This window comes from Blennius ocellaris (genome assembly GCF_963422515.1).
Source record: "Blennius ocellaris genome assembly, chromosome: 1".
In the NCBI taxonomy this organism is placed as follows: Eukaryota; Metazoa; Chordata; class Actinopteri; order Blenniiformes; family Blenniidae; genus Blennius; species Blennius ocellaris.
This window is the reverse complement of record NC_137650.1, coordinates 19,047,943-19,068,043: the sequence shown is the minus strand read 5'-3', so window position 1 is coordinate 19,068,043 and position 20,101 is coordinate 19,047,943. Positions and strand designations below refer to the sequence as shown.

The following is a 20,101-nucleotide window of genomic DNA, read 5'->3' as shown; positions in this document are numbered from 1 at the left end:
GCACTTCGTTGTTTCACTGTGTGCAGCAGCTGGCCGCCCGCCTGCAGCGTGCAGCCGACGCGTCGGGGCCGCGGATTCACCGTGACCGCGCAAAGACGTCAAATTGGCTCAGTGAGAGGTCACAGGTGTACGGGCGTGTCCGTGCGTGCATATTCATCACGGGAAATTATAGACGCTGACGCACATGCAACGTTTTACATGTACTTATGGTTCATAAGGTGTCAATATAGTTATCAGACCACGTTATTATAACATTTCTTTCTAACTTAGTTTAAAGTGAGTCTATTCTGGTGATCAAGATTAAATAGTAAATGAGTAACTTCACTCATAGAGCACTTTTCCCACAACATTCACTCATTCACACGCCAATGGAAGCACCTGCCATGGAAGGCACTCAGTCCATCCATTGGAATGGAGCAGTTTGGGGTTCAGTGTCTTGCTCAAGGATTTGAGCAAGACAAGTGCCTTGCCTCCCATTGTTAATGTTTATAGCGTATTGATTTCTGCAGCCATTTCACTAGTGGCTCAAAATGGAAAATACATTTTTTTCAGCATTCCTGCCATTTCTGCTCATTGTTTTCAAAACGCTGCTGTGTAAACGTGAAACTTTTCTGAAGCGAAAATGCAAAAACAATGCAATTTTACCTTGTGAGCAGGGCAGAGCAAATGTCCAACGACTCTTATGCAAGACAAAAGAAACAAATATCCCCAACGTGATTTCATCAACCCTCTCAGTATTTTAGCCATTGGGGTGAGTTACAAACACCAAAATACTAGTAATGCCACTAATTTTAAGAGAATTGCAATATTGTTTTACAAGTTATGCACAAGACTGCTTATATAACAGATTGTCACCACATACAACAACAAAATAAGGTGGAAGGATGGACAGGCAGCTGTGTGTTCTCCCAGAATGAGCTGGTAAAAAGTGGAAGTTTCTCATTTCAATATGTACATGCAGACAGAATTAAAACTCTTTTGTTCTGTGTGTTGAATTTTGAACGTGGATTTCTGCAGCAGATAGTTTCGGGGCGGCTTCGTTAAAATCCATGCCAGAGTCAAGGGATCGGTAACAGACCAGTGTGTCATGGAAGTATTGCTCCAAACATAAACTGCAAGTGAGTCTTCACAGTCTAACTTAACTTGTACTTCCAATCAGTCTTTTTGGCGCTGGATGATATATACATTGTTTTAAAATTTCCCTCAGGATTAATAAAGCGCCTATCAATCAGTCATTTTAAAAAGCATATATATTTATATTATGCTATTTATTTATATAGATATACTACAAATGCAAAAAGCAAACGATTATGAAAGAAGCATTTTAGGCTTTTGGGGATGGCTTAGGGCTTCTCATATGTATGTGCCCAGGAACTTGTTGGATCATGATTACCCTTTAACCTCATCATAGTTTTAAGTATCCAGAAAGAAATGTAATGACCCTCCAGGGTTACATCATCATCAGTTGTGATTGTATCAGTCAACACAATGTCAATATTTATCCTTTACAGCTTCAGGATTAGTACTGCGTGCTATGATTCCCTTCTGCACGATTGAGCATGACACTAGATTAACCGTTTCATGGCTGATCTAATCTGATCCTCCCCGCTATGGTTGAGCTGTGGGGGGTCTGCAGCAGCTGAGGCTGCACTGGCCCACATACCAGTTTAACCTCCTCATGTGACCCCACTTAACATTTACCCACAGTACTGTACGAGTATAAACACAATCCGCACAGAGCTTGATGCCAGATTAATTTTTATTTAGGCAGCTCAGAGTACATTTCCGAAATGTTCTTCTCATATTCCTTGTGGTACAGAATTTTCGCAATTCAAAATACATGAACACTCAGTAATGACTTGACACAAATATAAAATAGCATAGAAAATAGAGGATTTTAGATCTTCTGTCTTCCAATTGATTGGTTTTTTCATCAATTTTATAAAAAAAAAGTGCTAAAACTCAAAGTTGTATAAAACATGCTTTAAGATTTATTCTCCAACCAATTTACCAGCCTTTTGTCTTCACTAGGATGTCCTCATGGTGTTTCAAACATTGGGAACAAATAAAAACGAAGCTGAAAAGAACACATTTAAACTTGAAAGGGTCTGAAAGCATATAAAAGGTTCACATAAGCACATTTGATTTATTTCTTTGCTTGTGGTGTGTTCAACAAACCAATGTGTACTGTATACTACATTAAAATATGAACACTCACTACAACTCTCTTTAAAAGATCCAATTAATAGTTAGCATTTTAAAAGAAGCTAAGCATGTGTCAATAGGTTTCTGACCAAACACATTATCTGCATAGCCTCGAAAATATATGAACATTCATCGCAATAAACAGTGCTGCACAATTTACCTCACGACAATGAGCCTTTACAACATTAGTCTATTAAACACACCTTGGACAAAATGGGAGTGGCTTTGAATAATAATAATAATGATGATAAGACAAAAAAAATTGAATATCAAACATAGATTTTGGTGAAATGAGTTAGTACTAGCTGAAATATACCAATAATCAGGAGGAATCAAAGTCTTCAGCGAGAAAGGTAGTAGGCTTTCTTCAGAAACAAAGGCTTCTTCATACAGAAAGACCCGCCGAACATCACACATTCAGTACAAGCGAATCCAAAAACCAGTCACAGAAGAACACTGATAAGACTGAAATCATTAATATCCAAATTTCACACACATTCAGTGAATCCTATATCAGCACGGACGGATATGAAATGTGAAATATAGAGGCCGCAATGTACACAAGTGTTTTCATTTATCACTGTAAATCAACAATGACTGATGGGTTTCATTACATGCCAACACACTACTTTATCCTGGTCAACGCAGGGATTATCTTCATAAACTGCTTGGTTTCATAAACCATTGAATTAATTTAATATTCGATGCAAGAGTAATGCCCATTACTGCTTTTACACATCTAATTGTAATCGACTGCAGGGTGAATCCGTCAGTCTACATAGAAATGCAGTGATTATGTTCTGCTCAAACCAAGCATCGTCCTTCCTGCTTCCTCTTTTCTGTTATGCGTCAGGACTGGAGGGCTGTACAATCAGGCGTCGGCTGTGGGGGGAACACACAGCCTCTTCCTCCAACTAGAAGAGAGAGTGAAGTAAAATATAAAGAAAAAAATTAGACAAATGAAGGGTGTTTGGAGGCTCCTTTGATTTAGAAAATGACAGACAAACTGGGAGTATATGTGTGAATTAGTCTTAGACCAAATATTTTAGTTTGTCTGAGTCAGACAGATGCACATCAGAGCTACACCCCGAAGCACATCCGCCTGCCTCAGACAAAGACGCACACCTGCTCTTTGATGTAGCTGTTCCCACAGGGTGCCAGCCCTCTGAGAGCCAGCCCAACGATGAAGCACCACACCGACAGTCCAGCCTCGGCTGCTGAGAACGCAGCACAGGGAATCCACAGAGCCAGGGTGGTCTCCTGACAAGCAATGAGTAACAAAAATAAAATGTACCACCTCTACAAGGTTGATTCATTTGAATTTTTTGGGGGTCACTTTACAGAATCACTGGACTGGAGTGGAGTAGAACTTGTATTTAAGAGAGACGCTTGGACTCACATAGATTCTTGTTGTATCAAATGGACAGCGGGCACTGATCGGTGACCGAGCATTGATGGGCACCTCTGTGTCGTTGCAACCCAACATCAAACCTGCCCCATTGTGGGCCACGGTGATGCTGATGGCCAAGATGAGCCCTATGCAGCAAGCTGCCGATATCAAGGCGTTCAGTAACGACACAACCAGAAGTCCTATTTGCTGTGGGCGCGCAGGCAACATCATGTGTAGTACAAATGGATGACAAAGAGAAAAGACGTGTATTAGCTAATGAACAGCACAGGCTGAATGAGTGCAGACATCACTATCAGCATCTGAAGTCAAATTAAATTTTTACCAGTTTCAATGAGCAAAGGTTCCTGGAGACCACAATGGCAATGATCCCTGTGGCAATGCTCTGGAAGATAAGAGATACATTTATTCTTTCAGCTTGGCATGGAGCAGGGTTTATTAACCCATGTGCCACAAGAAGTAATCCCGGCCTCAAGGACGTATATTACAATCAAACTCCAGAAAATAAAAATAAAAAGTGTGGGTTAACCAGAGCCAAATAATATAAAGCAATTCACAACAATGTCAATGTAATTCATGTTTTGTCTGTTCTCATTGTAATACCCTCAAATATCTAATGATTGACATTTCTGAAAAAAGTATCATAACCAACAAATTTGCTTTTTTTTTTTTTTTTTTGGATCACTCAGTGCAATAAAGCCTGCCCTGGAGGAACTACTAACTGGTTTGAAGAACCAGCTTTCCTGTTCTGGGCAAGCCCAGTCTTGATTGTGCAGAAATATACACCTCACTATTGCTGAGCCAAATAAGCTGTGATACCCAAGTATACACATGCAGTTCTGATCCACAGGAAATTGTGGATCACCGATTTGAATGTTTCTTCACATTTTTGTATCCAATCATTTCTATGTAAAATGTTTGGCTGGAAAGGGATTGAATTGCTAGTTTCCATTTTTGAACTAATTAAAGTAACCAAATCTAAACTCACCAGCAGACCAGAGGTGACCGAGATAACATTAGCTACAGTGTATTCAGCAGATGCCCCGGCACGAATGTCCTTGATGGGTCTGGAAACGTGCCGAAGAATATTTCCATGGACAATGGCTCCCAGGATGAAGCTGATGTGGCCGACCAGGATGAGAGTCAATCCCTTTTTCATCAGCCTCCGGGGCCCTTTGTCCTTATCTAGATAACAGAAAAACCAATGACACGATCAAAAGCCTGTCTCACAAATACTTCTCAAAGAAATTGTTTTTTCCGGGTCCACAAAATATATTCTGTGTTGAAATGAAAATGAAAATGTATTTTGTGTTAATTATGCAAAAAGTATCATTCTTGACAAACAAAACAAAGTCATTTGCGACACGAACCGATTCCAAACAGCCTCTAGGGATCAAAATAAATCTTGGAAGGTGTTGAATGAGATACTGGGCCACAATAGTAAACCATCAACTTTCCCTGACACGAGTGCAAATTCAGTAAAATAATATTAATGAGAAAGACCATCTACCAAATACCTTTAATCATTACTTTGCTTCTGTTGGGGAAAATCTCACTCTACAAATTTGCCCACCAGGTGGTGCTAGTTATAAACATTACATAAAGAATAAAGAATAATTAATATTTAATAATTATTAAAACTATAAGCCTAAATTGATTCTGACAAACATGTCAAAAGTACTAGAAAGAGTAGTTTACTCCAGATTGTCAGATTACTTAGATAAACAACATACTTATGCATTTGAAAGAGGAGTCTTTCTCCACCTTTCCAAGGCATTCGAGACAATAGACTTGCAAATATCACTTGGAAAGACTACGGTGTCAGGGGTGGGGCTCTCCCCAAAATGAACGTTTATGGAAGACAACAATATGTAAATATCGATGGGGTAAACATTCACAGTACCGGGTGGAAAAACATATTGGAACATTTGGATTTAAAAACTGGTTGACACTCCTATGGCAGCAATAACATCAACCAAACTTTCCCTGTCGTGGCAGATCTGACCTACAGCAGAGTCGGGAGGAATCTCAGTTCACTGCTCTTTACAAAACTGTTTCAGTGCAGCAGTATTCTTGGGATGTGTGGTGTGAATCGCTCTCTTGAGGTCATTCTACAGCATCTCGATCGGGTTGAGGTCAGGACTCTGACTGGGCCACTCGAGAAGGCGTATTTTCTTCTGTTGGGGCCGTGCTGTTGTTAATTTACTCCCAAGTTTTCGGTCATTGTCTCGTTGCATCACCCATCTTCTGTTGAGCTCCAGTTGGCTGACAGAGAGTCTGTGTTGTTCGCCCATGAACACTATTCTTGTTTAATGTTTTACTTGTTGGAGATTTGTCAATAAACATTTTAGCATGTTCCAGAGATTTCTGTAAGTCTTTAACTGACAGTCTAGTATTCTTCGTCACCTCATTGAGCATCCTGAAGCCGTCTTTACAGGATGTCGCTGTCTACGGAGAGTAGCAACAGTGCTGAACTGTCTCCATTAACAGACAGTCTGTCTTATAGTGAACACACCAGACATACTTTTGTAACCCTTCCTAGCTTCATGCAAGTCAACAATCCTTGCAGGTCCTTTGGTAACGCTTTTGTGTGAGGCATGGTTTAAGCCTGCCTCCAAATAGCTCTTGAAGAATCATGAGCCTCAGGGTTCACAAACTTTTTCCACTCTGAATGTTTACATGTTGTTTGATAAAAACAGGAAAACATAATGTTATGTGCAGTATTAGTTTAAGCAGACTGTGTTTGTATATTGTTTTGACTTAGATGAAGATCAGAACACAGTTTATGATCAATTTATGCAGAAAGGGTTCCCATATTTTCTTGCAACTGGATGCAATTGTTTGCATTGCTTATGACATTTACATTTGCAGCTTGTGAATTGAGTCATTTAAATGTTATTACCTATACGCAAACATTACAAGCGTTTGTTTTATTATTTAATATATCAGATCATACGTCATGCAAATACAGTTTCTCAAAATGCAATATTTTATAAGCTCAGAACAGAAGTTTTTCCGATTCGTTTTTAACATCCATATTGTATTTACAATTTAAATAACGATAGAAACTTATAGTTTGTAATGACTGAAAAAAAATGTAATAAAAATACTTTTCAGTGATATACTTTAGATGTGCATGTCAACGAATAAGTTCATTACCAAGATAAATCAGAAGTCAAATCAATAAAGCCAATTTTTATGTGATTAGTATGAAACAACAAAAGGGGATTTTATTTATTTTTTTAATCGTTATGCGGATATAATTGATCGACACGGTTGTATCAACCAACGGCACAGTGTTCCTCATATAGGTTTCCAGATTAATAATTGTCCAATAACGCTTGGAAACACTCCAGAGTTGCTGAATCAGAGATAGCTTCCTGCACAGATGAGATTTCAAAAACGGCCAAATGAGAGATCTGCGGATAGTTTCATGGCAGTTTTATTTCCTGTAGGTATAAAACAAAAACATGCATAGTTGTGGACAATTAAACATGACTGAATGGATAATTTGGAGGCTTTGCCAGCCTGTGGTCAGTCGAGGAGGAGGAGTAAAAGAAGTTCCACAGTTCTTCTGTTACAGCATCAAAAAGTTCAAGAAAACTCACCAAAGCCGCACATCTTCCTGCTGCTCCTGAAAACACCGTGTTTTATTCCAAACAGCGTCTGAGATTTCAACCAACTCCGCAACAACGCAGGAGGACAAACGCCAAACCAAACCACACGGACGGCCCTTTGTCCACTTCCTGTATGACGTCAGCAGACTCACCTGTCAGTTACCTGCGGGTCCCTGCACGTGGAGGGGGCGCAATAACCACAGCTTGATCTCATCGGGACTTCTCAATTACCACTTAAATATGTTTGAAGCTTTTTAGTTTACCTAGAGTAGAATATGGTCACATGCAGGTGTAGTGGTTCGCCCTCCTGCCTTCCTACAGAAACGTGTGTTCGAATCCAAGCTGAGCCTTTCTGTGTGGACTTTGCATGTTCTCCCTATTTGTTTGTGGGTTTCTTCAGGGTTTTGTGGCTTCCTCCCACAACCCCCCCTCCCCAAAAAAAGAAAAAAGAATTGTGGCCATTTTGAAATTGTCAACATGTATAACAGAATGTCTCCCTGTGAGCTCAGAACTGAGCAGGATAAATAGAGGATGGATGGATGGAGATGCACATGGGGTTTCTCTGAGTTCTGCTTTCCTCCCACAATTCAAAAATATGTGGTAAGGTTAATTTGGGGACTTTAAATGGCCCATAGGGCTGAATGTGTGTGCTTGTCTGCCTTCCATAGTTAGCCAGAATCAGTTCCAGCCCCAGTGACCTAAGGTGAATGTTGATGAACCAGATGTCTTTGATGTGATGTTCACACATTACAGGCGTCTGTTATTTCACAACGGCATCAAAAATGGGCCTTAAACACAAATAAAGAGAAGCAGTTCGCACATTTATTTGTAAGAACAAGCACTCTTTGTCTTTGTCGGTGCACAGGTGTCTGAAAAGACACGTGCATTTATCGACATTCACGTCACGTACAAAATACAAGAATTTCCAAGTATAACCAAAAGCTCACATCATGGAGTGTCAGGCTTAAGCTGCCCACCCTGTACGATTATTTAATAACCAGTTTCATCGCCACCAATAAATTGGGTGGAAAAGAGAGTAGATAAGAGAGAAGGTGAGTCCACAGCCCTGGTGACCTGTACATTGGTGGGATTTGAACCACTTCGGTTTCTTACAGGTGGTGCATTTACATTCTCCTGGCTGACTTCTGAGCACATCTTTGGACAATACATTTCTCGATTACAAGGAAAGAAAAATAAAGTAAACAACACATTAAGATAGGCTATACATGTGCAGCAAAACAAATGCAGTTCAAAGCACAGTAGTACCCTGAATACATGTAACAAAAACATACTGGAGAAAAAACACTTTGTTGAATACAGGATAATTTTAGGGTAATCTTTGATTTCTTTGATCTGAAAGCTGATGTGTTCCACTTCCAGAGTACGACTCGGTCGGAAAGCTCAACTAACAGAACCCAAATGAAGCTTGGCAGCTCTTGAAAAAAACTAATTTAATAATTTCAATAAACTACCAGAAGGGAAGCTATCACCCACAACAAAATCTGAATTGTTACAGTTTTGTACTTTTTTTTAATACAAATTGTGATTATTTCATTTTTAAATGTGCGTTTCCTGCTTTTTAAGATCCCGAATCTCTTGAGCTTTTAGATATAGTACCAGTAGTTTACAGAGATTTGAGAAAAAGGCCTCACGTGACTCCGAAACTCCCCACAACAAAGGGATGACAAATTACTCCTTTGTGACGTAAAAACATTGTACCCCAGAGCCTGGCCTCTAATACCGTCAATCTCTCTCGGAGTCAGCTTTACAGAATCGTGTGGTAGCGGGATGAAAACAAAATAAACATGAAAAGCAATAATGTATTCCTCAACAATGTGGTCACCTCAATAGACAAAAGGGAGCAGAGTACAGAAAATAAAACGTACAGTACAGAGCATCTGTAACATGTAACATCTCTCTCACGCACGCACGCACACACGCACACATACACACACATCAGGAAACTATGGTGTCTTTCTTTAAGGTATGGCAGCTGAGTTCAGTGCACAAGTCTCATGTGAAAAAAATTCATTCCAGAGCAGCATGTGTGAACCCAACAAGCAGCAAATGGCAAAACCGCATACAACAATAACAGCGGACTTTAAGGCACACGTGCCATCAGTAAAGAGAGAAAAAAAATATACATTAAACAAAAACAAAAAAAAAATCTGAATTTTCATTCACAGTACTGCAAAGTAACCATCATTTTCCGGAGAAAATTGGCAAATCCTTTCCCAAATAAGCTATCAAGTACATTTGTTCCATAATAAGGCTATTTAAAACATCTTTTCTAATCATTTTGAAAAGGTTGCGTGTTTGCGATCCAGTTTTCAAACTTCAGTTAACGTAATGGAGCTGGGAATGTTGTGGTCTACAAAGTAAAAAAAAAAAAAAAAAAGGAGTCCAATAAGAGCATGACCCACGAGGAATGAGGATCCACAGTGGAATGACCTGCAGTACTTCAAACTGTTTTCCCTGTGTGGAAATGGATCCATCCCTCTGCAGGGAATCTCTAGACTTTCTTGATTGTCAACCAATGCAGATCCCAGCTGTAAAAATCTAGAAGTACAACGGCAGAGTTTGTTGTGCACCACCAGTAAAGGCCATAACCGGTTTTTGTTGACGTTTCAGACCAACTCCTCCAACAAAATTCATAAAGTAAACACAGTAAAATACAACTGCGTTTGAGGAAAAAGTGTGTTTCGTCATAAAGCTGCAAGTACTTAACCAGCACTGTTGTAACCAGGTTACAACGTCAGAGACCGGCCTCGCAATTCAATTTATCCAGCTTATCCACACATACGCACAGTATGTGTGTTTTCACCAACAAAAACAACAAATCAGTTAAAGTTGTTGTTTTGGAGCCACTGAAGTCACTTTAAAGGAGTTTTTATGAAGCCTTTTTCCTGCACTTAAAGGAAACCCCCACTTCTTTGGTCACATTACCACCAAACGGTTTCACAAAAGACACAAAATAAAAAAACAAAACAAATCAACAAACAAAAAGAAAAACACCCCACTGAATACAGTGTACTATGTAACAAAAAAAACAAAACAAAAATAAACAACTATGTAACAAAGTTGCGAGCGTTTTTATGGTATTTAGACAGTAACATTGTGGAAGAAATCACTGCTAGTAAAGAGCCTGGTTGAGTGTTTCTTCAAGGAGTGAAGCTATCTTGTTTTGGTCCATCTGCGGAAAGAAAACAGATCGATCTTTTATGTGATTATAATGTTGACTATGAACAGTAGCCACTTGGGCACAGTTTGTTTCAGCACCCACCTCACTGATCAGGCCCAGCTGCACCAACTCTTCAGCCAGCTCCTGAACCTTCTCATCTGAAACACACATCAGCACAGCTGCTGGGTGCAGTTCAAAGACATGTGGCATCACCTCCACATTAACTTCAACACACACACACACACACGCACGCACGCACACACACAGCGGTAACAGGTCAGGTTCAGGGTAACTATTGAAGTCAGAAAACTTGATCCAATTCAAACAAGCAAAGAGCTCGATCTTCCTGTGAACTGTTAATTGCAGAGCATATTTTGTGGTGTTCTTTTTTCCGGTTTAATGAACACCTTATTTGTGATCCAAGTTATCCCCTGCACAATAGAACAATCCAGCGACAGATTTATATTGGCGAATAAAAAAAAAGAAATACATCTTGAAAAAAAAAAAAAAAAGCATAATCTTTGTTTTTTTTTAGGCCTGATCTGTCAGAACATGTTTGCTTTCTGAGCATTTATTTGTCCTTTAACTGTGAACAGTTCACAGCTTCTGTTCTCAGTCAGTGGCTAAGATTATTTCTGTGACATTCTTTGTTTAGTCCTTTAACCTTAATATTCTACTATCCTTGTTTTGTCCCAACTAACTAATTGAACCCCCAGTTGATCAACATCACATTCTTTATTAAAACTATAATATTCCTGCATTCAATGTTTAGTTTGGCAGCAGCCAGATCCCCCCCCCCCCCCAAAAAAAAAAATAAATATTTTTTTTTAGAAAAAGCCAGATCTTTTTCTCTCTATCAAACAGTTATATTGCAAGAACTCTGCCTCAGAACAAGCATAAACTTCACTGACAACACACTTGGATAATTCACAAGGCCCTCTTGTTATATAAAATAATATCTTTCTCCAACAGATAAAGAGGAAGAAACTCCCTACCTCTGTCAAAAGGGAGGGCAAGTTAGAGCGCTGTACATAGAAAAGCTGAACAGCAACCAAAACATCGAGCACTGAATATAAAAAGAGAAAATATCAAAGGTTGCAGGGAATATAAAGTAAGTCAGTGAGTTAAATATAAAGTTAGTTGATTATTGCTCCACTGAAACGTGATGGCGAAAAAAAGATTAAGTATGTTGTAATGACATTAAGAGCTGTCCTTCTCATTTCACCAACATAACCCTGATCTCAGCTCAGTTTAACATGCATTTGTGTTTAACTTTGCATGGTTACTGTTGTTTTAGTTACAGCTCCAAGAAGACACATTCTTGGCCTGTGTACAGCCAGCAGAGGAGCCACGCTCTATCAGTTTTTAATAACCAAGCTGTCAATTTACAACTGAGCCAGGAATGTAGGTGGGCCGACAGGAAGCGCAAGAGCCGATAGGGCTTCAGACATAAGGAGACCGATTCTGAAGTTGAGACTTTCTCAGTTCTTGTGATTTGATATGACTTATTCAAATAAATACAGTTTATATGAAAGCGATTGTGGGACGGTGCAGGAGTCCTGTGGGAACGACTGCACAGGTGAACTCATGGTGGCTCAGTGAGTCCGTGACCCTGCACTGAGCACCTTTGGACTTTCGTGTGTTGATAAAGGAGGCTTAAAGAAAACCCCCTGATATCAGCAGGAAGGTCTGTTTACAGACAGGACGAGACGTGTTTGTGAGACCGATTAGTGCATACGGGTGTGCACTGACGCTAACGTATTTATGTCAGTAGAGAAGACATGTGACGTGGGAAAAGGAGTTAAGACGACGAGATACAGCGAAGCCAATGGATGTCAGCGTGTGTGTGTGTGTGTGTGTGTGTGTGTGTGTGTGTGTGTGTGTGTGTGTGTGTGTGTGTGTGTGTGTGAGAGATACAGTGTGCCTGTGTGAATGAAAGACAGGGGGATGAAAGCCTGGGAAGAGATGGGCCAGAGGAGGTGACAGCTGTCAGCTGCAGTCTTTCACAGGCCTGACATTCCCAACACGCCTGCAACATTATACATGCCTCCCATACCTGCGTGTGCATGTGCATCAGATCATACTGCCCATGTTATTCTGACCTGCTGGATTCGACTCTCTCATTTGCCTCGACTCAAGAGGCTCAGTTTTAAACTGCTAAATTAAAAAAAAAAAAGAAAAGAGAAGCCGTTATTACACTGGATTATAACCTTCTCTGTAACGGGAACTGAAACGACGACATAAATAGTTCAAATGTAGGCTACAACTGGTGAAAATATTTTCATCAAAACAGACCGGGGGTTTTCATGCCACATAAGCGACAAGCAGTCTGCTGGCCTAAAATAGTCCTGCATACTGTATATTGTGACACCGTTCAGGCTCTGAAACGTCCCTCTCACTTTCACACATGCCTCAGCACACACGGGCATCGGGACGCACCGAGTGTTCAATCGGTACTCCATTTAGACCAAAATATTTGTCATTCAATATCATCTGCAGTCAAATGTGTACGTCTGCTAGTCACCCTTGATCGAAACGGTTCATCTAAAACATGAACATATGAACAACATAAATTGACGGCAAAAAAAAAAAAAAATCTCCTCACGCCGTGCAATCTGATATGTTTTGACTTGGTTAGAAAAACATACAAGCACATGTCAGCCTCTCACCAGCACCATAAAGCAACTGTACATTACTTTCTGCTGCTGCAGTTTTGTGTTTGCAGGAAATTAAGAGCCACTTGATGCACACATGCTTGATAGAATGACAAGTAACGATGATCTAAAAGCTTCTTCCATCGTAATACTGAGGAACTGGACTCACTTTTCTCGGTGACAAATTGTGAACATGTAAACAGTCTGTTGTTGGTCAACATTAATCATGTTTTGTCTGCGAGCGAGCTCCCAAAACATTAATGCAGTTTCAAATGTTTAAGAACAAGAAAGTAATTTTAGTCACATTTGAACCTCGTTTGACTGCAAAAAAAAGTAAAAATGATCAATTGTACAAAATAATCCTAAATTAAGCAGCCAGTCTTCAGTATATAATGTCTTGACTTCAATTTGTTGCACAATGTGTTTATCAGAGTCGTATAGAAATGAAGACAAAGTTGATCTTACGAGGTAACATGTCACAGCTTAGGTGTCGATTCAGTTTATCCTCCAGTTTCAGTAATAATGTCAGCTATGGGGAGAGAAACAGAGAAAACTCTGGGGATTAACACGTTTAAGAAATATCATCACGTTGTTAATGAGAACTTTAAAGTCGTATTTTGACTCATTTGAACCAATAAATGACAATTCTGTGGATGACTTTAGAAACACTCACATGATACTTTGCTCCATCCTCAATCGGTTCACAGTTACACTGCATCTGAATGACCTGCACGAGAAACAACAACCGGTTGCCAGCAAGTGATAAAAGAATATCAGAACTACGGCTTACAATGCTCACGCAAAAATCCAGTGTCGGTATTAATTCAGTGGGCACTCAGAAGCAGAATGATTACAAGGGAAACATTGATTCATTTGCATTTATTGTGAAAGCGGCTTCACGCACCCTGCGTGTCTCCAGCTCTGCAGGCTCAGGTGTGGGGGATTTCACCATGGGGAGGACAACGGGAGATTTTACAGTCTCCTTCTGAGCCTGCTGAGGACAGGGCACTCCGAAAGCCGTCATTGGATAAATCCCATTCCTATCCCCAGGAGGGAGTGAGACACAATGAAAGGAAGGTGCAAATAAAGAGGGAATTAATATAGAATATTAAAGGAGGCGAAAGTGTGAGAGTTGCCTTAATCAGGACATAAAGCAATAAAAGATCAAATCAGAGCAGACAAAAAGAGATGGAGAAAGACATTTTACTAAAAGAAGATTCTCAGAAAGCACGAGTTCAAGGTTCTGCAAAGTTGGTGGTCCTCTACTGCCCTCGCGTGGTCATGAAGTGTTGTTACACCTGAGCTGAAATGAGCCGATTGTTTGTTTCTTACCGGACATCTTCCAGGAATTTATCCAGCTCCAAGGCAGGGAATTGTGAAAGCCTACAGAGGAAGATAAACACCAAATAATCAAGTGTTCAAGCGACACGGCTGGAAAAAAAATGTGAAGATTTTGAATGAAAAAAAAAAAAAAAGTTTGGTTGGAGGCTGTTACCTAAATAGAGCCAACCTGAAAACATACAATATTACTGGAGAACTAATACACTGGTGATTATTGCTGTGTGTGGAGTTTCAGGCACTTACTTGAGCTGCACATCTTTGGTCTCAGCGAGGAGCAGGCTGGAGTCCAGATTCTTCGTGATCTCCTCCAGAGCATTTTCAGGAATCATGTCTGAACAATTAGAAACAGCATCACCTCATCATATGGAAGTGCAGACTTTTGAATTTCTCTGTGGCAATACCGGATGATGTGCGAGAGGAAAAGGCTCCAATGATGGCCCCTCACTTTTAACGGTTACGTAAACACATTTATTTTGTTCAATGTTATTACTGATGACTCAATCTGATGCTAAATGCTCGTCGGTGTCAACTCCGTGATCCCTGCTGTAGTCGTGTACAGAACAGTGATGTCCAGGTTCACAATCTCGGCACAGGGCAACATTTTCTCCAGCTGGGGCTTTATAGCGTGGGTTCTGCTCCGTTTCTGGTTCACTGCTGAGGCTCAGTCGTGATATAAATCTGTGTTTTGCTTTCGTGATGGACGAGTCCAAGTTACCCCCCTGCCTTCACTGGTTTCAGATCCGGGCAGATGTACAGGTTGTGTGTTTGTTGCACACTCACGTTGGTGGCTAACGATGCAGTTTGCAGCCAGCAGTTTTAGGAGCGGCACTTCGAAGAGGGCCTGGTTGAACAGCAGCTCGTGGGCTGTCGGTCTCGTACTGGGATCACACTCCAGGCACTTTTGGATCAGTTCCTAACAAACAAACATCTGCGTTACACACACCTGAACAAAGCACTTGTACGCAAACATATTTATTTGAATGTGTAATAAAACAGACTGATACACACACTTAGGGCAGTCGTAAATATGAAACCAAGTTTCTGCGTCTCACCCTCTGCAGTGGGTCCTCCAATAGTTGAATGGCATTGTTGATGGCCTCCTGAGACACATACGACGATTCTCCGTTCCCCTGGATCTCCAAAAGTGCCATCTGCAATACATCAACACCGGGTTTCTCCATCAGGGACGAGGCCTCGGCGTACTACGCGAGATGATATCGGTCCCTTCTCACCTCTAAAGCACACATGCCGAACGAGTAAATGTCTACAGCCGTGGTGACGTCATCAACTACAATGAGAGAAACGACATATGAAATCAAGGAAGGAGTGAAATTATTTCACAGACATGCCGTCAATTGAGACTGAACATGAGAGACACGGCGAGCAATTTCAAATGGAATCTCTTGTTTACTTTTCTTTACAAGTTTGTACGAGAGTCACAATTTCAAAAAGCGGAAGCTGAAGGACTCGTCTTGGTGTCCTACCTCCACATTCTGGAGCAAAGAAGTGCAAATTCTTCTGCTCCTCGTGACACGTCTTCACATGGCTGTTTATAGTGTCGGGAGCAACTGGAGGGAGAAAACAGGAAAATAGAATCTCGTGAAATGTAGCGGCGAGAGAAGTGAGCGTGCGGTCTGATGAAGAAGAGAAGTACAATACGAGTGCAGTGTGAAGGATTAAACTGTTTGAGTCACTAGAACATCCAGTCTGTCCATCCACCGCTCTGACTTTTTGCAGTTTGATTTTTTGTGGCTCCTGGGAGCCGGTGGGAGCTAGAATCCCGTTGTGCACAATGAAAAACATCTGTCACTTGCCCAGATTGAAAATCTTATTTTCAGAAATGACAGAGGATTTTGGCTTGTTTTTAAAAGCCATTTACTCATTTTTAGTCCTTGATTTTACGGTATAATCGGATGTCTTATCAAGTAGAAATTCACCGGCTACATTGACAAATAATTTCACGAGTTTTATGCATTTTTCTTCTCTAATTTAGTGTTGAGATCTTATATTCGAGCCACCTGTTTGTGCAGTGAACAATACAGGGTGGGGTGTTTGTAAGCTTTCTGCTTGCAGCGACATGTTCACACACAGCAGAGTAATATTTACTCAAAGTCCCTACCCTCATCACCAATAACTTTATTGACAGATTTAACAACGACAGTTTGTCTTTATAATAACTTCGCTATATGAGCATTAAGTCTATTATAGAAAACTATCCAGACATTACTGACAGAGTTTGCCTTTTTTCTGCCATTCTTAAAAAAGTCCTGGGCCGGACGAATTTTCAGCAGCCTCCGGTAGAATTCGTCGAATCACTTTGTGTTCGAATGTATAATTTATTGCCATTTGAGTCCAGAGTTGTTTTCGCTCCACTTGCAGGATTGAGACCTGGTAATGTGATCGCGTACCGGATCCGATCTTGATGAGTCCGTTGTGCTGAATGAAGACGGTGTCGCAGGTCAGGTTGCCGTGGATGATGGGGGGGTCGCACGAATGGAGATAACTGCACAAACAAGAAGCAATACATGATAAATGCACAAGAGAGTCTGGATTATCATTTTAATGATTCATGATTTCACTTCCTTTTGCAAACGGCCACAATTAAATGAATGTACATTTTTAGAAATTCAAACTGACCTGAGAGCCGACAGGATCTGTGTGCACCATCGTTTCCACGCCTGTGGGATCATGAAATAACATGACAACTTAAATCTATTCTGTGATAAAAGACAGTTTCAGGTGCATCTAATTACCTTGAAAAACAGTTTTGTTTTTTGTACCTTTTCATTCATGGTCTTGTGATTCTTCTTTGTCTTTTTCAGAAACTGCTTCAAGCTTCCAGATGACATATATTCAGTAATGAAAATCACCTGAGGCAGAGAAAGAAATTAGGGCGCCCGGCGCTGAGGGATATCCCTCAAATGTAGATCAAATCAAAAAAACAGATTTTTTTTTGTGGAAAGTGATGAAATGTTTGTGGCTGAAGCTCGTGTTTTGGCAAATCTTGTCGACTCACTCTGGCCCGGTTCTCCTTTGTGTCGGCCCAGTACTTGTGAAACTTGACAATATTGGCATGCTCCAAATGGATCAGGTTATCAAATACCGCCTTCACTTTCTCCTAAATCCAGGATGTGAAAATAGAACACAATTGCAATCCATTAGGTTCAGACCAGCAGCAAGTGAAGGAACCTCAAAGTGAATACGAGGCCTCATCTTTTTCCTGCACTGCAACGCGGAGCCTCACCTCCAGCAGCTTGAAATTCTTCCTCTCTGAAATCATGACTTCATTCCAAACTACCTCCACCCCTTCCTCTGTGTCCATGGCCAAGTATGCAGCATCTATACCAGGCACGTTACGCTGATTCACCTACATTTGACAGGAACAGAAAACACACGACTCCGCATTTCAACAATGTCATGAAATCAGATGAACAGTTCACAGAAGAACACATTTATTCTTCCCGTTTATAATTTTGGACATTATTATTTCAAGAATGTTCTTCTCATTACTCTGTCCACGTCAGTTTTATGTTTTGATTTGCTTGTTGCCGGGGTTTCATTCCTCACGACAAGCAACACTACATATTATTTCTGTAGTGTTGCACATTGTTGAATAAAAAAAAAAAAAAAAAATATTATATAACATTCATCTACCATAATGTATACAATGTATTTTTTTTAAACTAGTGTTTTACATACAACACTTAAAGTTGACATTGCATTTCGAAAACAAAAACAAACCAATACTACAAAGCAGCATCATTAACAGTAACAGACAATAAGTCCACAAAATTTGAATTAAATGCGCTCGTTGCCCACAAAAGGCATTCTTGTTTTTAGACGCAGCCATGGTTTGCTCACAGAGGGAACGGGTCAGAAACTCAACATAAATCTCTTGTTGTTAAATACTTTCCTAAATTCATATTCTGTCAGTTTAGAAAGGTCACATTCAGCTCTTTGAAACAGAAAGACAAGAGACAGAGAGGATATTCTAGCTTCAATTTTGAGCTTTTATGTGAAGTTTGCATGTTCTCTCTGTGCACATGTGGGTCTGGTCCCGGTGCTCCAGCTTCACAGTTGCAAAAACACGAGATTTAAAGTGAGCCAATGTATCCCAAATTCATTTTGGGTGTGAACGAGTGTTAAAGTGTCTGTGATAGACTGGAGACAAGTCCAGGCTGGACCGTGTCTTTGCACATAATCAGCTGCAACAGACCACGCTCCCTCTCAACACTGAGCAGGATGAAGCAGGATAGAAAAGGGATGGATGTTTATTTACTGTAACTTTGTGAAAGCGGGAGAAAGCCACTCCTAAAGAGCTGAACAGCTGCAAGTGGCATCAAAACGGTGGGTTGCACGCTCCTGAAGTAGTGGGATGAGACTTCACAATGGTCTATTTCTGTGTCCCTAAAAGTCAATGCAGTCTCAACGGCAACCAACACCGACATTACATGTAACACCACATCATTTTTTCCAGTGAACTCAGCTTTATAACTCTGATCTATATGATTGAGGGGGGGGGATTTTTTATTATTATTATTATTATTATTATTTTTAAACTTGTGACACAGCACAGTTCTCTGGCCCGGCCTCACCTCCTCTCTCCGTTTCTGCCAGCGGCCGCAGGGACTCTCCTCCAGGATCTCTGATTCATCTTCACTCTCATCCTCATCCTCTGTTGCTGAGCTGGCAGGGGGAGGGATGGAGGCCACGGATGAAGACGTCGACGCCCCTCCTTGTACCTGAGGAGAACTCCTGCCCAGGTTTCCGGCGGTCAACTCTGATCTCTCCTCCTGACACGGAGCTGCCTTTCCCTCTGCCTCCGCCATCGTCTCGGACCTTGTGCACAGAGCAGTTTACGCGACTTTTTTGTTGTTGTTGTTGTTGTCGTCACCGAGCAGCAACAAGTGGGGTGTCTGGATCCTGCCGTGTCCTCCGTGTGTGAGCAGATCACATGTCCATGCTGGTCCGTGGCCTGGCTCTCAGCAAGGTGGCGCTCAGCTGGAGGAGGACTGTAAACAAAAGGCACACATCTCAGAAGCGTGGCCACACAGCCATGGCTGCACCTGGCAATAATCTGACAAACACCACATGCCAAACTCGTCCCTAATCTACGTCCACCTGGATTATACAGAGGCAGGTCTTTTGCTTTATGCTTTAGGAGTTTGGAGTCAGTGGACACACGGACACAGCACACGTTAAACACGAATATATACTTAAATCACTCATACAAGTCAGCTAGCTTCGCTGCCGGGACACTTGTTAACGTGAGCTTGTGTACATTCAACAACTCTTGTGCTAACTTTCTCCCGGCTAACATGCTAATTAAAAGTAAATAAACAAATTACCGACACGAGCTTTAAAGAGCAGGACGTCAAACTCTCACCGTGAAGGGACCGCAACAGAAGACTTGGCACGTTTACGTTACATACTGGAGGGGGGGAAAAACGCAGTAAAATAGACAAGAAGAAGGTTAGTTCGCCATAAATAGTGTTGGAGAGTTTCAAGTCTCTTTCTCTGAGCAGAAGTGGGAGGGGCGGGGCTGCGCCGTCTGGGGAGCGCTTGTTTGCGCACACAAAACGCATCGATGTGGAGTTAAAGAAAAGTCCCTTTGAGGTTAACGTATCTCAAAAGAGAGGACGTTTTGTATTTCATTCACACAATATATATATTTAGATCAAAATAAAGGTCAGAT

The 20,101-nt window shown here is 40.9% G+C and overlaps 2 protein-coding genes across 3 annotated transcripts; both read right to left on the bottom strand.

The window, feature by feature from the left end:
- Window positions 1-3,047: 3,047 nt before the first annotated feature.
- On the bottom strand, window positions 3,048-7,234 carry krtcap3 (keratinocyte associated protein 3; the record flags this gene model as incomplete). The annotated part of the gene is made up of 6 exons (XM_080520740.1): window positions 3,048-3,119; window positions 3,331-3,465; window positions 3,605-3,802; window positions 3,939-3,998; window positions 4,602-4,798; window positions 7,222-7,234. 6 exons carry the CDS (start codon window positions 7,232-7,234, stop codon window positions 3,048-3,050), a joined length of 675 nt encoding a protein of 224 aa, XP_080376866.1.
- Window positions 7,235-8,030: 796 nt separating this feature from the next.
- On the bottom strand, window positions 8,031-19,914 carry LOC308149421 (nuclear receptor-binding protein-like). Of its 2 annotated transcripts, XM_080521150.1 has the most exons (18): window positions 19,793-19,914; window positions 19,002-19,418; window positions 17,651-17,773; window positions 17,423-17,524; window positions 17,187-17,276; window positions 17,044-17,084; window positions 16,815-16,909; window positions 15,891-15,974; window positions 15,639-15,694; window positions 15,459-15,557; window positions 15,187-15,319; window positions 14,650-14,737; window positions 14,398-14,448; window positions 13,970-14,105; window positions 13,739-13,792; window positions 13,531-13,594; window positions 10,514-10,569; window positions 8,031-10,423 (listed from the first exon to the last, which is right to left on the bottom strand). In XM_080521150.1, exons 2-18 carry the CDS (start codon window positions 19,233-19,235, stop codon window positions 10,364-10,366), a joined length of 1,566 nt encoding a protein of 521 aa, XP_080377276.1. In that variant the 5' UTR covers window positions 19,236-19,418; window positions 19,793-19,914; the 3' UTR covers window positions 8,031-10,363. The 2 variants fall into 2 exon arrangements, with proteins under 2 accessions (XP_080377276.1, XP_080377275.1); XM_080521149.1 differs by having other exon boundaries at window positions 8,031-10,569.
- Between the last annotated feature and the right edge of the window lie 187 nt (window positions 19,915-20,101).